An 18,404-nucleotide genomic window follows, 5' to 3' on the forward strand; every position below is an offset into this window, starting at 1 on the left:
CCATGTAGGTGATTTATGGGGACAAAAGTAAAATGCCTGAAAATTTTATTATATCCAATAAAAAAAAATTGTTTGTATGTTTTGATGTCAACAATTATGAACTGAAACAAGAAATGTATTTGGTATTTATGGTCGTGATAGTATGTTTTTCGTGATGCGAAGTTTGTTAATGCATTGTGGCTTGGGGACAAATGTGATAGTACTGGAAAATTGCATATAGTCTGTCGGACAACCATTAAACTACGCACAAATTAATAAAACAAGTAAAATATTGTTCACAATAATGCTAGAAAATATTAAAAGGAATATAATTAAAACCAATTTAACTCTTTATGATTTAATATTTATTAATTATCGTTCAGGGACATGATGCGTGTACCGTCGGACCAATAAAAGTTGATCGACCCAAATTCTATAAAATCAGGACGTCCGTTTCAACATATTTTTACACTTCAATCCGGTGAATATATAGAGCCCCTTGATGAGGGAGAAACGTATAAATATCTAGGATTCAATCAATCTCACCAAATAGAACACAAGAATACGAAAAATAATCTACGACAAAAATTTCAACATCGTCTCAATGCAATCCTAAAATCAAACTTATATGCCCGAAATACCATTAAAGCAATAAATACCTTCGCAATTCCAATACTTACTTATTCTTTCGGCATAGTAAACTGGAATAAATCAGAACTAATAAATATACAAAGAAAAATCAACACTACGATGACTAAGTTCCGCAAGCACCATCCGAGATCATGTGTACAGAGATTAACATTACCCCGAAAAGACGGTGGAAGAGGCCTTATCGATGTAACTAATCTTTATAACAGACAAATATTAAATCTAAGACAATATTTTTTCTGTAAGGCTGAACTCTCTACACTCCATAAAGCCATAGTTAAAACTGACAACAAATTTACCCCTCTTAATTTAAAATACTCTCAAAATGACCGACATAAAGTAGTAGATGACAAAACCAAACTCGCCGAATGGGCCAAAAAGTCTCTCCATGGAAGACATCTGCACGACTTATGCCAGACAAATGTCGATAAGGAAGCGTCGAACGCGTGGCTGAGTCGTGGAGATCTCTTCCCAGAGACTGAAGGGTTCATGATAGCCATACAGGATTTGGTCCTGTATGGCTATCATGAACCCTTCAGTCGAAATAGAGACCAGAAACTACCAGAGACACATCACTAAAACTCGAACCACTGACAGTTGCAGAAAGTGCCAAAGTTGCCCGGAAACCATACAGCATATTACTGGAGCATGTAAAACAATAGTACAGACTGACTACAAGCATCGGCATGACCAAGTTGCTGGTATAATACATCAGAGACTTGCTAAGAAAAGACTCTTCATAACTGACATTGAACCTTACTACAAATACAAACCTGAAAATGTCCTGGATAACGCCTCTACCAAACTATATTTTGACCGAACCATACTGACTGACAGAACTACACACTACAATAGACCTGACATAACCTTAGTGGATAAAATTAACAAAACTGCATACCTGATTGATATAGCTGTACCGAACACACACAATTTACAAAGTACAATAGCCGAGAAACTTACTAAATATATAGAACTCAAGGATGAAATAGCCCGCCTCTGGAATCTGCAAAAAGTAACTATAGTTCCCATAGTCCTATCGACCACAGGTGTCATCCCTAAACAACTACATAACTCTCTAAATACCCTCCAATTACCCCTAAACTTAGTATATTTATTGCAAAAAGCAGTAATCTTAAATACTTGCCGCATTGTAAGAAAATTCTTACAGACTGATGATGAAGCTACTACTCTACATACATCTCAATCAAACCTATATACTCATACATCATACAATATGTTAGAAACCGATCATACCAACCCTCAGCATCATACCAACAGCTAAACACAAATTACTTACCTGGTGTGTACTTGGCTTCGGCCCGTACATATCAGTTTACCGGTGAAAGCCGAGAAAATCAAAATAAAATATAATAATAATAATAATAATAATAATATACTTTATTGTGCACATATTATTGATAACATTACAAATACAAATAGGTACAATATAATTAACTGAACTGCACACAAAGGCGGCCTTATTACTTTAAAGCAATATCTTCCAGGCAACCTTCGCGTTTTTAAGATGAAGAACTTAGGAAAATGGTGATGTGCAAAAGTATAAACACTCATATGTATTTCTATAAGAGGTGGTACCATGTTGAGTTAATATTCCGATTTATTCGATTGTTATACATGTAAATAACTCACGTACCAACATAGAAATCAGAAACAACAGTCTACCAATAATAAATACTAAATAGTTTATGGCCTATGGGTATTGGCTATTGGGCAAAGCTAAAGTTGTGTAATGCATTATGCAGCTAAGTTGTGTACCGCTAAATAAGCTTTAAAAGGTATAAAAAAGTTTAATTAAAAAAAATCATATTATGTGCACACTACACGGCTGTTTTGGGTATTTTGATTTAAGGGGTACCAGGGTTTTAAAAAGCTTTTGACACCAATTTTATTGACACCGCGCGCTATAAACTGAAGTCCACGCGGACGAAGTCGCGGGCAACAGCTAGTACTTAATAAGTAAGTATATACATATTTACATATAAATAAAATTGGAGTGTCTGTTTGTAATATTAAAATATCCGTTTTTTTTCTACATGCATATGAATATTTAGACGGTACTTAAACCAAAATAACAATTTTTAGAATTTTTGTCTGTCTGTATGTTTGTCTATTTGTTCCGGCTAATCTCCGAAATGGCTGGACCGATTTTGACGGGTCTTTTATTGGCAGATAGCTGATGTAATAAGGAGTAACTTAAGCTACTTTTTAACCGACTTCCAAAAAGGTGGAGGAAATATTTTTACTTTTTTATTTTTTACCTATGTATTTTACACTAGCTGTTGCCCGCGACTTCGTCCGCGTGGACTTCAGTTTATAGCGCGCGATGTCAACAAAATTGGTGTCAAAAGCTTTTATAAAAAAACCCTGGTACCCCTTAAATCAATACAGCTGTGCAGTGTGCACACAATAAGCATTTCATTTTTTTATATTAAACTTTATATTTTATGCCAAATTTTAAAGCTTATTTAGCCCTCCAATGACACAACTTTACCCATAAACTATTTATCATTGATAGATTTAAGGTTACGTCACTGCACAGATAAAGTAGTGAGTTATTTAATATCGTAGAATAGATATAACAATCGAAAAAAATCGAAACTTAAATGTAAGATGATACCACGTCTTATAGAAAGACTTTTGAGCAAGCGTCAGCGCGATGTAGAAGACGCACGGCGCCATCTATTATGAATTGTTGGAACTAACTTAATTTGAACAAATTTACGCATTTTCACCCCCTTACAACCCTTTTTTCCAGTAAAAAAGTAGCCTATGTCCTTTCTCAGGCTTTAGACTATCTGTATACAAAATTTCATTACAATCGGTTCGGAAATTTGGCGTTGGCGTGAAAGCGAGACTGACAGACATACAGACAGACAGAGATACTTTAAGCGTTTGGCGTGAAAGCGAGACTGACAGACAGACAGACAGAGATACTTTCGCATTTATAATATTAGTATAGATTATGTGCACACTGCACAGCTGTTTTTGGGTATTTTGATTAATTAAGGGCCGCGCTACACCGGAATGGCAGCGGCGAGGCGAGCACTTTCAGCGCTGCCATTCCGGTGTAGCGCGGCCCTAAGAGGGGTACCACTTACCAAGGGTTTAAAAAGTTTTTAAATTTGACACAAATTTTGTTGACACCGCGCGCTATAAACTAAAGTCCACGCAGACGAAGTCGCGGGCAACAGCTAGTTATGAATAAAAACAATATTATATAGTAAAGTAGGTATGATTAGTTCTGTTACAATAATAAATTAAAAAATAAAACGCCATCTGTTTTCATATATTAGAATTAAAATGTTGATTGCATTGATATATTTTCTGGATGGAATATAGGCCAACACGGTACACTCGAACTCCTTTATTTTAGAGCGCCCTCTGTTGTCAACTTGTCACATATATTAGAAATGCAGTAGGAGTTCTATAAGATAAGATAGATTGATTATTATTATACCAAGTGTTTATATTATTAAACATAATATTCTAACGTATTAAAAACTATAAACAAAAACATACTAACTAATAAGTATGATTAGTTCTATGTTACAATAAAGTAAAAAATAAAACGCCATCTGTTGAATCGTATTAGAACTAAAATGTTCATTTCATCGATATATTTCTGGATTTTTTATAATATTATACATAAATTAATACATTTAAGATTTTTGAAATATTATTTTAATACACATCCAAGACCCAGGAACATTGAAAACTTTTTGTTCCGCCTGCGGGACTCGAACCCAGGACCCCCGGGATGAGCGCTGCCCACGCGCAATGCGAATTAATTTTCATCGATATTTTCATGGAAATAAGATATTTTCCCACATCAAAATGTAGCCTATGTCCTTTCTCAGACTCTAGAATAACTGTGTACAAAATTTCATTGCAATCGGTTCAGTAGTTTTGGCGTGAAAGCGAGACAGACAGACAGACAGACAGACAGAGATACATTCGCATTTATAATATTAGTATGGATTTTGTTGACGCGGACGAAGTCGCGGGTAACAGCTAGTATTAAAAATAAAAGTGTAGAAATGAACATATTAGTATATTTAGTATAGGTATTATAAATAATTTACTTTCCATAAAAACATGCTTATTATAATATATTGATTATGAAAATTCAAAACTGCAGTTGCTAAGGTTTCTCCAGGCCTATTGTACGTTTAACTGTACCGAATTTCATATTTTTCTCCTAAATCAGTTTATCAATAATTGTTTTTGCAGTTAAATGTAACAATGTCGCAAACACCGAGGATCATCCACTTGCCCAAAGTGAGGATGCTGAGCCGCGGGGGGCGGCCGTCATCCATCAAGATAACCAATGTCAAGTCGATCAGACCCCCTGACCCTGCACTTGTCAAGAAGCAAGAGGAGGAGAGGCTACGTGCACAGGTTACTTTTATTTTTAACTGACTTTAAAAAAACACGCATTGGATATATAAAGAGGAAATTTGATTTCAATAGAATCAAATTTTCCTTTTTGTAAGAGTGTATGGTCCATAAAACCAGTTGTATGTTCAGCAGAATTTTCAGCATAGGTACTTATTAATTATTCAGTTTGTTTTGCTAATGAAAACCTACTTATTAGTTGTGTGGTATATATTTATTATAAACGCTTGTCATAGTGTTGCTGCATTGCACATGAAGCACCAACTGCCTTGTGCAGAGAGGTTCTTAAAGAACCTGGCAAAAATGTGTTTGCTGCGCGCCCGCTTTGCCCCGAAACTGTTTGCCAACCGCTAGTATGATACGGCCTAAATTAATCAGATCCGCTCTTATTTAATTTAAATTTCGAATTACACTATTTCAGCTCGAGAAAGAGATAGCGCTACGTGGTCGCACGTGCGCGCACGCGGCGTACGAGTGCACGCTGCCCGTGGTGTCTGGCCGCTCGTACTGCGCCCGCCACATACTGGATGACAAGACCGCGCCGTACAAGCAGTGCGTGCACGTCGCACAAAATGGCGTCCGCTGCTCGCTACCCGCGCCCGCTGAGAAAGAACAAGGGTAAGACAAAGCATTTTAAACGCTTTAATACCTCGATCGTGGGAACCGCAGACACAATCGATTTTCAATTGTTATGCGACAGCCAGGTGCCGTTTGGGGATTGATGGGTTTTTAACTTCTTCGCGCATGGAAAAGATTTTTTAGAAATCAAAACTATCCTATACTCTTTTTCGTAAGTTTAAGTATCTCCATACAAAATTGCATCAAAATCGATTCAGCTGTTTAATTATGAAGGTGACAGACATATAGACTAATAGATAATTTCGCATTTGGTTGTTAGCTGGTACTTATAGCACAGGTTTATCCTATTTTAAGTATCAGCAGAACATTAAATATGTATACAGCCATGAACTTTCCTGTATCATATAATTTATAATGAAACTTCTGTACTTTGAGCAAATAAATAACTTATTATTATCTTTGACTGATATACAACCGCGTTTAAACTCAGCTATCCAATTTTTTACTGTGGCATAAGAAGAAGTAGATTCACCCAAAACATTTTTTAATTCATCATATAATCTCTCCCCTTTATCCCCTTCATATGAGGAAACTTTATCACCGCTCTTTGTTCAATTTTATCCATATTCAAAACTGTTGCCGAAATTTAGTTTCAAATGATAAAAAATCAATAAAATTTTCATGCCACTAAATTCAAATTTAAAACACAGGTAAATAAATTCAAATTTAAAACAAATGATAAAAAATCAATAAAATTTTCATGCCACTAAATTCAAATTTAAAACACAGGTGGCCACAGATTACTAGTATATATTTGTCAGGTGGCCAAAGACACGAATTTAAAAATGATATACATATTTCTTTTTAATTTTAACATTTTAAATAGCAGAGGTGACACTTCTCATATTGGTATTATCTTCTCATACTATCGGTTTTTTTACAAGAAAACAAAAAAAAAACAAAATGTAATAAATTATATTCCATCTACAAAAACAAATGTTTCCTAAAATTGTAAATGAATAAAAATGAAAAGTTGCTAAATGCTTACTTATTAATATAAAATTATAAATTTTAACTGTAATAATTATTGTTACGAAAATATTTGAAAAATGTCAGATGCATGAAATGGAACTTACGCCAATAGAAATTGACTCTGTTAAATCGAAATCAAATCGATAAAAAGGGCGGCCATCTTAAATCGCCGGCACCACTGAAATGTCAGTACGAAATCGATAATTTCGATTGCAATTCCTTTACGAAGTGATTCGATATTTTTAACCGACTTCTTAAATTATCGATTAATACATTCTTAGGTAACTTCCCTACTATTGTCAATTATAATGTGTCACCCATATCATCTTAAAACGCACAAACTATAGTTACTTCTCATCCCGCCCTCGTACTACTACTTACGTTTGTATCTTATAAAAACTAATTTACATATATGATATAACTATTAACTGTACAATATAACTTTCAGGTTGTGTTTCGAACACGCGCGCGCCGCCCTGTACGCCCGCCAGCGCAGCGCCGCGCCGCCGCCGCCAGTCACCACAAGCGAGACTCTGCTCAACCAGCTACAGCACTACGTGCGGTTAGTATACAATATTTTAATTACTAAAATGTGACTTACTAAAATACTTACGTGAATTCTTAGGCATAAAACTTCATCGTTAAACACTCGCCATGGAGAATTCGCGGAATTAAATTTTAATGTTAAATCTTTTAGGGTGGGTTGCACCAGAGGCGTGGTTAAAGTTACGGTTATAGTTAAGGCTAACTTTAACCTTAACTTTGACCACAGAATTTGACAGATGACAGCTGGTCCGAAAAGGCTTGAAATGAACGTGGGCGGGGGCGCTGCTGGTAAAGGAGAACTGTCAAAAATGGCGTTTTTGTATGACGACAGCGTAAGTTCCTTTTTCGCCACGTTTTTTCAAAGCCTTGTCGAGCTCAAGGTTATGGTTAAATATGGCGTCCATTTTTTACTTTAACCAAAGATTTGACATTTTGCACTGTAGTTAAAGTTACAGTTATAGCTAAAGTAAGTTGGTGCAACCCACCCTAATATTGTAATTTGTATTAGAGCGGTTTCGCGATGATAATTATGTTTCCAGACCGGAGCGCACTCGGACGACGTCGTGCGCGTCGGCGGTGTCGGTGGTGAGCGAGCCCGGCGACATCGACCAGGCCACGCCGCTAGCTATCGACCCCTTTAGTGAGTTGACACTTTTATTCACTAAAGTATACAGGGTGCAATTAAACCTTCCGGCTAAGTTTCGATATATTGATACCTAACCTAGCTACCGAAAGTTTACCTTAAAAACACCACAAGTATGGACACTACGCGTCGCCGGCGCGTGAAGCACGCGCCTCCCTGACACCACCCCCCGCGTCACCCCTGCTCTACCCACCGCCGCGAAGTGACCGTTCTGCTACGATTTTAAGTGGGATAAAATATGCTATTGTAAAAGAAATAACGCCCTATTTTTTCGGTTAAATGGACCGAAAAGAGACTTAAAAACTAGTCCTAAAAAAATGTTGTGTTTTGTTTTTTCGGTAATTTTGTCAGCATTTGTGTCGCATGACTCCGCTGCAGCGGTGCCATGCGACACAAATGCTGCAGCGTAATATCGCTTAGTGCGGTCACGCATTTACAAATAAATAAAAATAAAAAGATCCACACACATGTTAGAGTAATATTACCCTAACATGCGTTAGAGTAATATCTTCTACATCTTTTTATATTTATTTAATATTATTGACTGTCAAGCGATATCGCATGACAATCAATAATATTGTAACCTCATTGTTAATTAAACAGAATTAGACAATGGATACGCTATACAATGTTACATCCATATCTATCAAGCATCTTTACCAATCTAATAGACATGGACGAAACATAGCAAAGCAGTGTACATTAAACTTTCAAAAACGGATACCAGCCCTCGATTACCACGGTGCGAATGCGGTGCGATACGTCGTTTTGTTGTGCCCCACGCACCGCGGTGTCAGGCCAACAAAAATTCGCAGGCTAAAGAATTACCATGTGTCCGTTATAAACATTCTTATTTCAAACTTAAACAAACTTCAAACAAAAATAATTACTATCTGTGCTCATCTTAGATTTCCCCAAGGCTGCGTTTCCACCAGAGATGTGTTGCGAGGAATGTGTTTTTGAGAACCAATAGAATCGCTTCATTGAAGTGAGCTTGCCATGACATCGCTTAGCGCGGCGATGCTATTGGATCTTATAAACTCATTCCTCGCAACATATCTCTGGTGGAAACGTAGCCTAAAACGGTCATTTTACCAACAATTCGAAAATTTATAATTTTTATCAACTTTCAGAGGACATAGACGGTCGCGCGGTGAACGCACAAGTATCCAGCTCGTTGATGGAGTGCGGCAGCGGGAGCGACAGCGACGCGGACGACGCCGTCGCCGGCCACCCCGACCTGCCCCTGTCAGATACAGAGGACGCGCCAGCCGAGGACATGCCGTTGTGGTGAGTGTCGAGATAAGAGAATACAGGAAAGCATGCTCAGTAGGCTTGGCACAGTCACCTAAGCGGATTCTTTCTACAGAAGAATAGAAGAAGTGACAGATTGAAAAGGGTAATCCACCATTTTGTCACTAAAATCCGTCAGTAGGTATGTCGATTCTTTCCCGTTTCTAATGTTGATATGCTAAGCCTGCTGGTATTCTCTAGGATACGAGAGTACGCTCAGATCAGAATATGAACGTTTACAATATTTACATACTAAATTGTAAACGTTCATATTTTTTCGTATGTAAATATTTTGCAGTGAATCTTTGTACAGGAACCTAGGTAATTACTATCTTAAGCTAAATAATAACTCAAATATGGTTAATATTCTCGTATGGAAAATTATCTTGGTATTACGTTTGTATGAGAACTGCGATGGCACCCGGACTCTTAATATTCTCTGATAAAACGAAGAAAGTCATGTTTACCTAGTGGTTAAAGAAAGCCCACGGTATAGTATATACGGCAAATGCAGTATTTTTATCATGACTCAAACTTCGTGTATGAAAAAAACCAATAGTACTTATGCTAAAAAGTTAAAATACATTTTAACCTATCAAGCGCCAAACGGCAGCCGGCTGCCAGCATAACGATTGAAAATCTATTGTGTTTGCGATACCCATGATGGATGGATTAAATATTAGTACTAATGAGATATTTTATAGTTTCAAAGTTCAAAATATTTAAATTTTGAAGCGAAAACGCAAGTGACGTCACTATGGTCTGCAAGACTGACATCACTTTTTTAAAAACGTTCCGATTCACGTTTTTCCAGTTTTATTTAAAAAAAAAACATTACAATATTTTATGACTATGTATATCGTAGTCGCAAAATAATAACAACAGAAATGAAATTTTAAAATTGAAATAATTTCAGGCGGGCCGGAGTTTACACAGCAGAGGAGGCGGTTAGCGAAACCAAGACAGTACTCAAGACGCTGAGGGAGGCGTATATTCAACAGATGAAGAGACTGAGAGTAATGCTGCAGACGGCCAGGCTGGAATATGTGAGGTCTCTCCGAGCCGAGAAGGAGCAATACTGTGAGTTTACAATCAGCTTGTAACTTTCTAGTGCGATATGTTTTACGTTGAGGCAGTACAGTACGGAAGGTTGCTCCTAGCTGCTAAATAAAAGCTATTTTCTTAACAGCCTGCTTTCGTTTCAATGGCTGCGCTCATTTAACGATTATTTTTGAATATAATTTGACCATGTCTGATTAGAGATTTTATAAATCTACTTAAGTTATCATTTCTTTTGGAGTCTGGTCGATACTCGCTAGTTTTTTTTTAATTATGATTTGATCTAATGCTGCATCAACAGTGTATCAATGTATACGTGGGAGAGCCATGCTTCGCCACGAATGGGCCGGCTCGACCGGAGAAATACCACGTTCTCACAGAAAACCGGCGTGAAACAGCGCTTGCGCTGTGTTTCGCCGAGTGAGTGAGTTTACCGGAGGCCTAATCCCCTACCCTATTCCCTTTCCTACCCTCCCCTATTTCCTTCCCATCCCATCCTATCCCTACCCTCCCCTATTACCCTATTCCCTCTTAAAAGGCCGGCAACGCACCTGCAGCTCTTCTGATGCTGCGAGTGGCCATGGGCGACGGAAGTTGCTTTCCATCAGGTGACCCGTTTGCCCCCTTATTTAATAAAAAAAATGTGCAGTATAAAGCAACCAAATAATATATTTCAATCCAATGACTTAATTTAATGAGCTCTTTCACATTCCAGGCAGCATAAACTCGCAAGCCCGGAGCGGCGTGACGGTGCGCGAGCGGCGGCAGCTGCGCCAGCTGAAGGCGTACGCCGGGTACAGGCGCGCCGCGGGCCGAGCCGCCGTCATGGCGCGACAGCTGCACAAGCGCCGCGCAAGGGTGGGTACACCATAATTGCAGTCAAAACCGCGAGCGAGACATAACTTACCTTTTTTTTAAATCTAGAATAAAGTTTTTATCTAGGATAAAAAGGACTGTATAGTATACTTGCAGATATACGAAATATTTCCTAACATTTTTCAGTCTGGGGCTCCTAGGAAATCAAGCACAGTTTTCACGTACCTCTTAATTCGTAATTAAATAAGCAGCAAAATAATCGGATGTGTATCATATGTATGGTCCAGAGATGACACCGCGGACCCCCATACATAAACTCGCTGACCCCAGGGGTCAGGTTGGAAAACACTGGTGAAGAGCATAATTACAGTCAAAACCGCGAGCCAAAACTTAAATAAATACATAATAATATGGCAAAACGACGATTAATTATTATATTATCAGCTATAAATTATAAAAACTAAGGAAACTTTACTCCCATAAAGTGCGACAAGGCTTTAAATGAACGTGGGCTGGGAGCGCTGCTGGTAAAGGAGAACTGTCAAAAATGACGTTTTTGTATGATGGCAGCGTTAGTTCCTTTTTTCGACACGTTCATTTAAAGCCTTGCCGAGCTGTACTTCAGCTGTTTTGAATTTAGTTCCTTTTCGCACACTAAAATATGGCAATAGCAACGAAACACTAACACTCAAATTTACGAAATAAAGCCGTTGATATTAATTGTCATTTCTATATTTACTTAGACTGGGTTGCACCAACTAACTTTAACTTTAACTGTAAATTTAACTTTATTTTTAACTTTAATTACAATGCAAAATGTCAAATCTTTGGTTAAAGTTAAAAATGGGCGCCATCAAGACGCCATATTTAACCATAACCATAGAGCTCGACAAGGTTTTAAATGCATGTGGCGAAAAAAGGAACTAACGCTGTCATCATACAAAAACCGCCATTTTTGACAGTTCTCCTTTACCAGCAGCAGCCCACGTGCATTTATAACGTTGTTGGATCAGCTGTCATCTGTCAATTTCTCCGGGCAAAGTTAAGGTTAAAGTTAAAAATTTTTTGACACAGTCATGGGCGTACCCAGGTTCTGGGCCGGGGGGGGGGGGGGGGGGCAATTACCCAAGTGCTGGTGCCAGGGGGGGTGCAAATTACTCAGGTTCTGGGCAAGTACTAGATAATATACTTAGTAGGGACGTCAACAGGCCGCCCCTCGGTACGCCCATGGACACAGTTATTATTTACACCTTCTGAGTTTCGACAATCTTTGGTTTTCACGTCATGTCGTCGTCTGTTATTTTTATCGACAAATCTGACAGCTATTAGAAATAGGATTTTTAAGTGTATGGAAAATACGTGTGCGTGTGATATACTTATGGTATACCTATGTAATCGTATAATATAAACAGTATAATGTATATCCATACTCAATGTGAAAGTGTCTGGCTGTTTGCCTGTATGTTACTTCTTCACGCTCAAACCGCTGAACCGATTTTGCTGAAATTTGGTATGGAGATACTTTGAGCCCCGGGAAAAAAACATAAGATACTTTTTATCTCGAAAAAATGTACAGCGGGGCGAAAATGGTCGCTTTGAAGAATCATGATATGATTCATTTTTCTAAATGCGCAAAATGCAACTCTGCTTGCAATTCTTTTCTGTATTTTTGTACTGATTTGACATTTGTCAGTGACAGTTTTGACAATTCATTTGCTCAATTGATTGAGAGGAATTGCTAAGATTGGGTTGCACCAGAGGCGTGGGTAAAGTTAAAGTTAAATATGGCGTCCAAACACCCCATATTCCCATACGACATCTGTCATTTTTTCCGGTTATAGTTAAGGTTAAAGTTAAAGTTAGTTGGTGCAACCCAGTCTAAATGTGACCATTTAAGCCTCGCAGTTCCCCCGCGATAAACGAATTCTGGCGCAACGGAGATGCGGCCGTCATCTAGTTAACTATTTTACTGCATAAATGTAGTATCATCATAATTTAGTGTAACATGAAAACGTTGTGTCGTCAGGTCCGCGAGCACCCGCGCGGCGCGCCGCAGCCCCGGTGCCGGTTCGCGGAGGGCGGCGTGCGGTGCGACACCAACGCGCTGCCCGCCGCAAGATACTGCCTCAAACACATACTCAACGACCCACATCAGGTACATAATTATGTCGCAGTCACCTGGTTTAATTTGCGATTCGATTGAATTACCTCTTTAAGACGAATATCTAAGCAAATGACCTTGGACGTTTGACGCGGAGCGCCATCTGTTTATGAATCAATGTAGCAGTAGGAGGTGTAGGTTGCCAAGCTACGGTAAGTTACATAATATTTCCGCTAGATGTAGCATTTAGCAATTTATTTTGCAATTTATTTTCAAAATCGAAAAGTGCAAACTGTTAAAACTTAAAGCCGGTAAATTGTCAAAGTGAGACTAATCAAAAGAAGAGCACGCACTGCTTGTGCCGTGTGCGCGGAACGGCAACGCCGCGCTCCGTTGTACATATCTCGAGTTGACAACGACGCATTCTGTAACTAATTTACGCCTGTTAAATTTTATGAGCAAATGCTTTACTACATTTACTAGTGGAGTTTGATTTACAGTAGGCACTAAAGAGTTTGATGATAAAACTTCTATTTTGCAATACTGTTTATCGCAAATGGTTCGCGATCAACAAGATAAAAAATAAAGAAACATGTATGCAAAGATTCATTATAAACGGATTAGCTAAACCAAAAAAAAAAACCCATCCTAAAATATACATCTTACGCGATTTAAAAATATATTTTCTGATAACTGAATAAAGATCACCAAAAATATCGTTCACGACAATATATTTCAAGATACACTTTCTAATTACACAAAACTTCTGTATTTCCCGATCTGTAATTTAGCTGTAAAACATCGCCAAAAAGACGTCTAAAACGCATTTTGCTTTACTATTCACCTTAATATAATGTCGAAACGATTTAGTTGAAAACATGTTGCGACCATAACAATTATCTATTCTTTAGCAATTATTACATCTATGTTTAAAATTTACGATCACATATAACATTATGTGAAAATATACTCAATAATTTGATAACAGTTATTCACCTTCAAAGTTTAGAAAAGCCTTTAATTACCATCAAGAAAAAAAATAGTCATCATGCCTATTCAATGATGTGAGTATCACTCACACCCGCTGCAGCTTTATCAATGTATTTTACACTAACCTATTATATTGTTTTTACCCGACTGCCAGGAGGGTTATGTGCGCGCGTATCTTGTATGTTTGTAATATTCTTTATTACCTCGTAATCCTCGTATCTTTAGAAACGCTAAGCGAATTTTCACATTTGAGGTATCGTTAGATTTGTCCTAATAGCCCAAGTGTTTAATAGCCCAATTAAAAAAAAACAAAATGGTGGATTTTTCACGACATGATGCGTGGTAAAAAAATATTCCACCAAGCATGTCGAGTGTGGTATCAAAATGAAGGATTTAAAACACTGATTCTAAATAACTTGCAGTTTTAATATGAAATAGAACGATAAATAATAATTTAAAACCCTTAGATTGAGTGTCTAAATGATTAGATGACTACAAACTAAAAAGTCGCCAAAGAAAGTGGACTACAAAATGCAGTCGGAGGTATATTTTATGATTTATGAAATATTAGGTAAACTTGGTGCGACATGCCTCCGACTGCATTTTGTAGTCCACTTTCTACTTCTACATTTTTTTATATTGTAGCCTTCTATATCCTTCCTTCATCTTCACCTTCCTTCATCTTAATAGCATGAAACTCGTAAGCAAGAGTCGTATCAATTATATAAAAAACATGGATTAGACGCCTCCGGCAGAATTAGGTCCTGTTTCGGTCTTTTTAGTTAAAATTGTTTTGCAGTCGGGTTTTTGATTTTTGAATTAATTTATTTTATCTTATATCTTTAAACGAGCAACTCTTGTATATATGTCGCAGCCGACTGGTTTAAATGGCTGTTCAATGAAACAGCTAGCCCTTTGACTGAACGACGCCATTCAATCACACGGCTAGCTTTTCTATTGAATATTTTAGTCGCTCAAAACGTTCAACACTACAGCTGATTCAAAAGTCGCCGTCTAATTGAAGTAGTTCAGCGCGCACCGCTGCGGCGCTAGGTGCGTTTTATTTACAATATGGCGTCAACTAGCAGGTGTTTGTTGGTGTTTGTGGTTGTTTTTCGGAAAGAAAGTAGTTAATAAAAGTTAGAAGTGTTATTAAAGAGACAAAAATTGTCGAGGCACATACGAGTGAATTAAAATTTCAACAAATATTCGAGGAGAAATTACGGGATTATGAAATGGATGGACGCAGCCTCCCCCGAAAGGGGGGTTCGGGGGGCACAGTCCCCCGTCAAAACAAAAACAAACACAATCCAGAAAGTCCAAAAGTTGGTTAGGTTAGAACTTAGATCACAACACAGAGGGAGCCGAGCGAGCGCAGGGAGCGTGCTGCGGTAGCAGCCGGCGAACGCCTTTAAATAAAAGGGGGGCTCGGGGGGCACAGCCCCCCGCCAAAACAAAAACAGACCAGTTGGCTAAGCGTCGTCTGTAGTGTTGAACGTTGTAGTCAACTTGTTGACTACAACGTTCAACACTACAGCTAGACGACGTATAGCCGTGTGATTGAATGGCGTTGTTCAGTCAAAAGGCTTGAACGGCTATTTAAACCAGTCGGCTGCGACATATATATATATATATATATATATATATATATATATATATATATATATATATATATATAGCGTCGTCTGTAGTGTTGAACGTTGTAGTCAACTTGTTGACTACAACGTTCAACACTACAGCTAGACGACGTATAGCCGTGTGATTGAATGGCGTTGTTCAGTCAAAAGGCTTGAACGGCTATTTAAACCAGTCGGCTGCGACATATATATATATATATTTAAATCGCCGAAGACTTGTTGCGTCTTTTCAAAGTCGAACCCTATGGCGTCTACCATTTCCAATGACTTTTTAATTGTTATTCGTGCGAATATAGTTACATTGCTGTCATGTGAATTCTATTGTCGACGAGAAATTTTGTTTACGTACGAAAATTAGATATTCAATTTCAAATAATTCTCGCTGGTTTTTTTGCTTCCGTTCTCGATGGAAATCATGTGACACATTGTATATTTTTGTATTCGTTCCATGCATTTAATCGTTTTTCCTACATCCATTTAAATGTATGGGTATATTGATACCGTATATTGTACTATATTAATTCCATGCATTCTACTAATTAAATGACTCCTTACTATATTTGAGATTATATCGGTACCGTATATTATTTTTGTATGTACGCCATAAACTGTTGAGTTTGTTGCTTCCTCCTAACCTTATATGTTATATCGATACATACATAGGTACCTATATAATAGATCCCAATAAATACATTAAATAACTAAAAATTATATTTTTAAAATGTTCTTAAAATTCGCGTCATTGTCCTGCGCATTGTTTGTTTTGAATGCCTTGATATACTCAACGTGACGGGTTGAAACCTATTTTGCGATAAAATCTGCTGGCTCACTTTATTTGATCGCAGTGCTTTGGTGTGGATAGAGGTCTTCGTTTTATGCTCTTTCTCTCTCTTTGAAATACGTTCTACAAAAATTTCCAAATAAGACGTTTTTCGTTTTTAATAATAATTTACATTTCTCGATGTGTGCCAACATTTGTCTGTTTTTCACTACTTTTTTTTTATACCAAGTTATAAAGGCCCGCAACATTTCTAAGTTCTTAATAATTTTCTTAGTTTTCTTTATATCAATACTTAATTATAAACGAATTTAGTGAATTCCTCATTTTCCTGAACGTCTTTTTCCTGAATAGCCCTAAAAACATAATGACGATCTTTCAGAATAATGATCAAATCTGTAACTGTATTTCAGGAAAACAGGAACAAATATATCGAATCGATGCAATGTCGATATTACAATTAGGTAGTTATTTGACACATTTTCGAAAAATAGTAGTAGAATAGTAAGAAAAGTAGTAAAAATGTTATCTACACTTCAATATTATAAAGTAGGAAAGGTTGTTTGTTTGTTTGAACGCGTAAATCTCAGGAACTACTAGTCCGATTTGAAAAATTCTTTCAGTGTTAGATAGCCCATTTATCGAGGAAGGCTATAAGCAATATTTTATCACGCTAAGAATAATAGGAGCGAAGAAATAGAGGAAAATGTGGAAAAAACGGAGGGAAATTATTTGAAAGGGCTTATTTGAACGCGCTTATCTCAGGAACTACTGGTCCGATTTGAAAAATTCTTTCAGTGTTAGATAGCCCATTTATCGAGGAAGGCTATAAGGAATATTTTATCACGCCAAAAATAATAGGACCGAAGAAATAGAGGAAAATGTGGAAAAAACGGGGGGAAATTATTTGAAAGAGGGCTTATTTGAACACACTAATCTCAGGAACTACTGGTCCGATTTGAAAGATTCTTTCAGTGTTAGATAGCCCATTTATTGAGAAAGGCTATAGACTATATTTTTTTACGCTAAGAGAAGCTAAGAAATAGAGGAAAAAATGGAAAAAACGGGGGAAATTATTTGAAGGGGCTTATCTCACGAGCTACTGGAGCAATTTTTCCTTTTATTTGGTACAGATAACTGATAAGAATTAAGAAATTGACCACGTGAAGGATCATAGGCTATTTTTTGTGCCCTAATTTGTCTGTGAAATATCTAATTTACGCGAGCGAAGCCGCGCGGAACGTTTGATAATAAAATATTATTTGAGAAATAATAAATAGGTATCAGAATTATTATTATTTAACAGGTGTACATTTTTTATTGCAGGTGACTCGAAAAGGTAGAATATATTTTTTTAAAGGCAGATTTTGGTATTAGCTATATTTTAGGAAATACATTTTTATAATAAATCAACACTTTTACTAACATACAAGTTTTATTGAAAATCCTATTTTTTACTTATAATAATAATAACCCCCACACCGGTTTCGGTGACGGTGGCTGGTTTCATTGAAACCAGGCCAGTTACCCAGTGGGACGGACGACCGACACGACTGGCGAGAGATGCGCAGGACCGACTTTTACATGCCCATCCGTGATCCGACGCATGGATCATCTTACTTGTCAGACCTTATTTTCCTGTTCTGAGTGTCAGACAATCAGGTGATCAGCTTGCAATGTCCTAAGTATTTACTAAACTTGGAAATAACAATTAACAATATGTTTCCAACGCGGGAATCAAACCTCTGAGTCAAGAGTCACGCTCTGGACCACTGGACAACGGAGGCGTTTATAATAATAATAATAATATAATCAGCACGAATATGGATAAGATTTTTAAAATAATCATTATTCTCAACAAATTGTCATTATTCTAAGTAAACACGT

The 18,404-nt window shown here is 37.3% G+C and overlaps 1 protein-coding gene across 1 annotated transcript in view; it reads left to right on the forward strand.

The window, feature by feature from the left end:
* LOC121740016 (KAT8 regulatory NSL complex subunit 2) overlaps positions 1 to 18,404 on the forward strand; it is a 30,116-nt gene that overhangs the window by 3,550 nt on the left and 8,162 nt on the right. Inside the window, exons 2-9 of the mRNA XM_042132690.1 lie at positions 4,879 to 5,046; positions 5,465 to 5,661; positions 7,103 to 7,216; positions 7,740 to 7,840; positions 8,977 to 9,133; positions 10,053 to 10,216; positions 10,911 to 11,053; positions 13,038 to 13,166. Of these exons, the coding sequence (XP_041988624.1) occupies positions 4,891 to 5,046; positions 5,465 to 5,661; positions 7,103 to 7,216; positions 7,740 to 7,840; positions 8,977 to 9,133; positions 10,053 to 10,216; positions 10,911 to 11,053; positions 13,038 to 13,166 (1,161 nt within the window). The 5' untranslated portion in view covers positions 4,879 to 4,890. The remainder of the gene's footprint in view (positions 1 to 4,878; positions 5,047 to 5,464; positions 5,662 to 7,102; positions 7,217 to 7,739; positions 7,841 to 8,976; positions 9,134 to 10,052; positions 10,217 to 10,910; positions 11,054 to 13,037; positions 13,167 to 18,404) is intronic.

This window comes from Aricia agestis, chromosome 2 (genome assembly GCF_905147365.1).
Source record: "Aricia agestis chromosome 2, ilAriAges1.1, whole genome shotgun sequence".
In the NCBI taxonomy this organism is placed as follows: domain Eukaryota; kingdom Metazoa; phylum Arthropoda; class Insecta; order Lepidoptera; family Lycaenidae; genus Aricia; species Aricia agestis.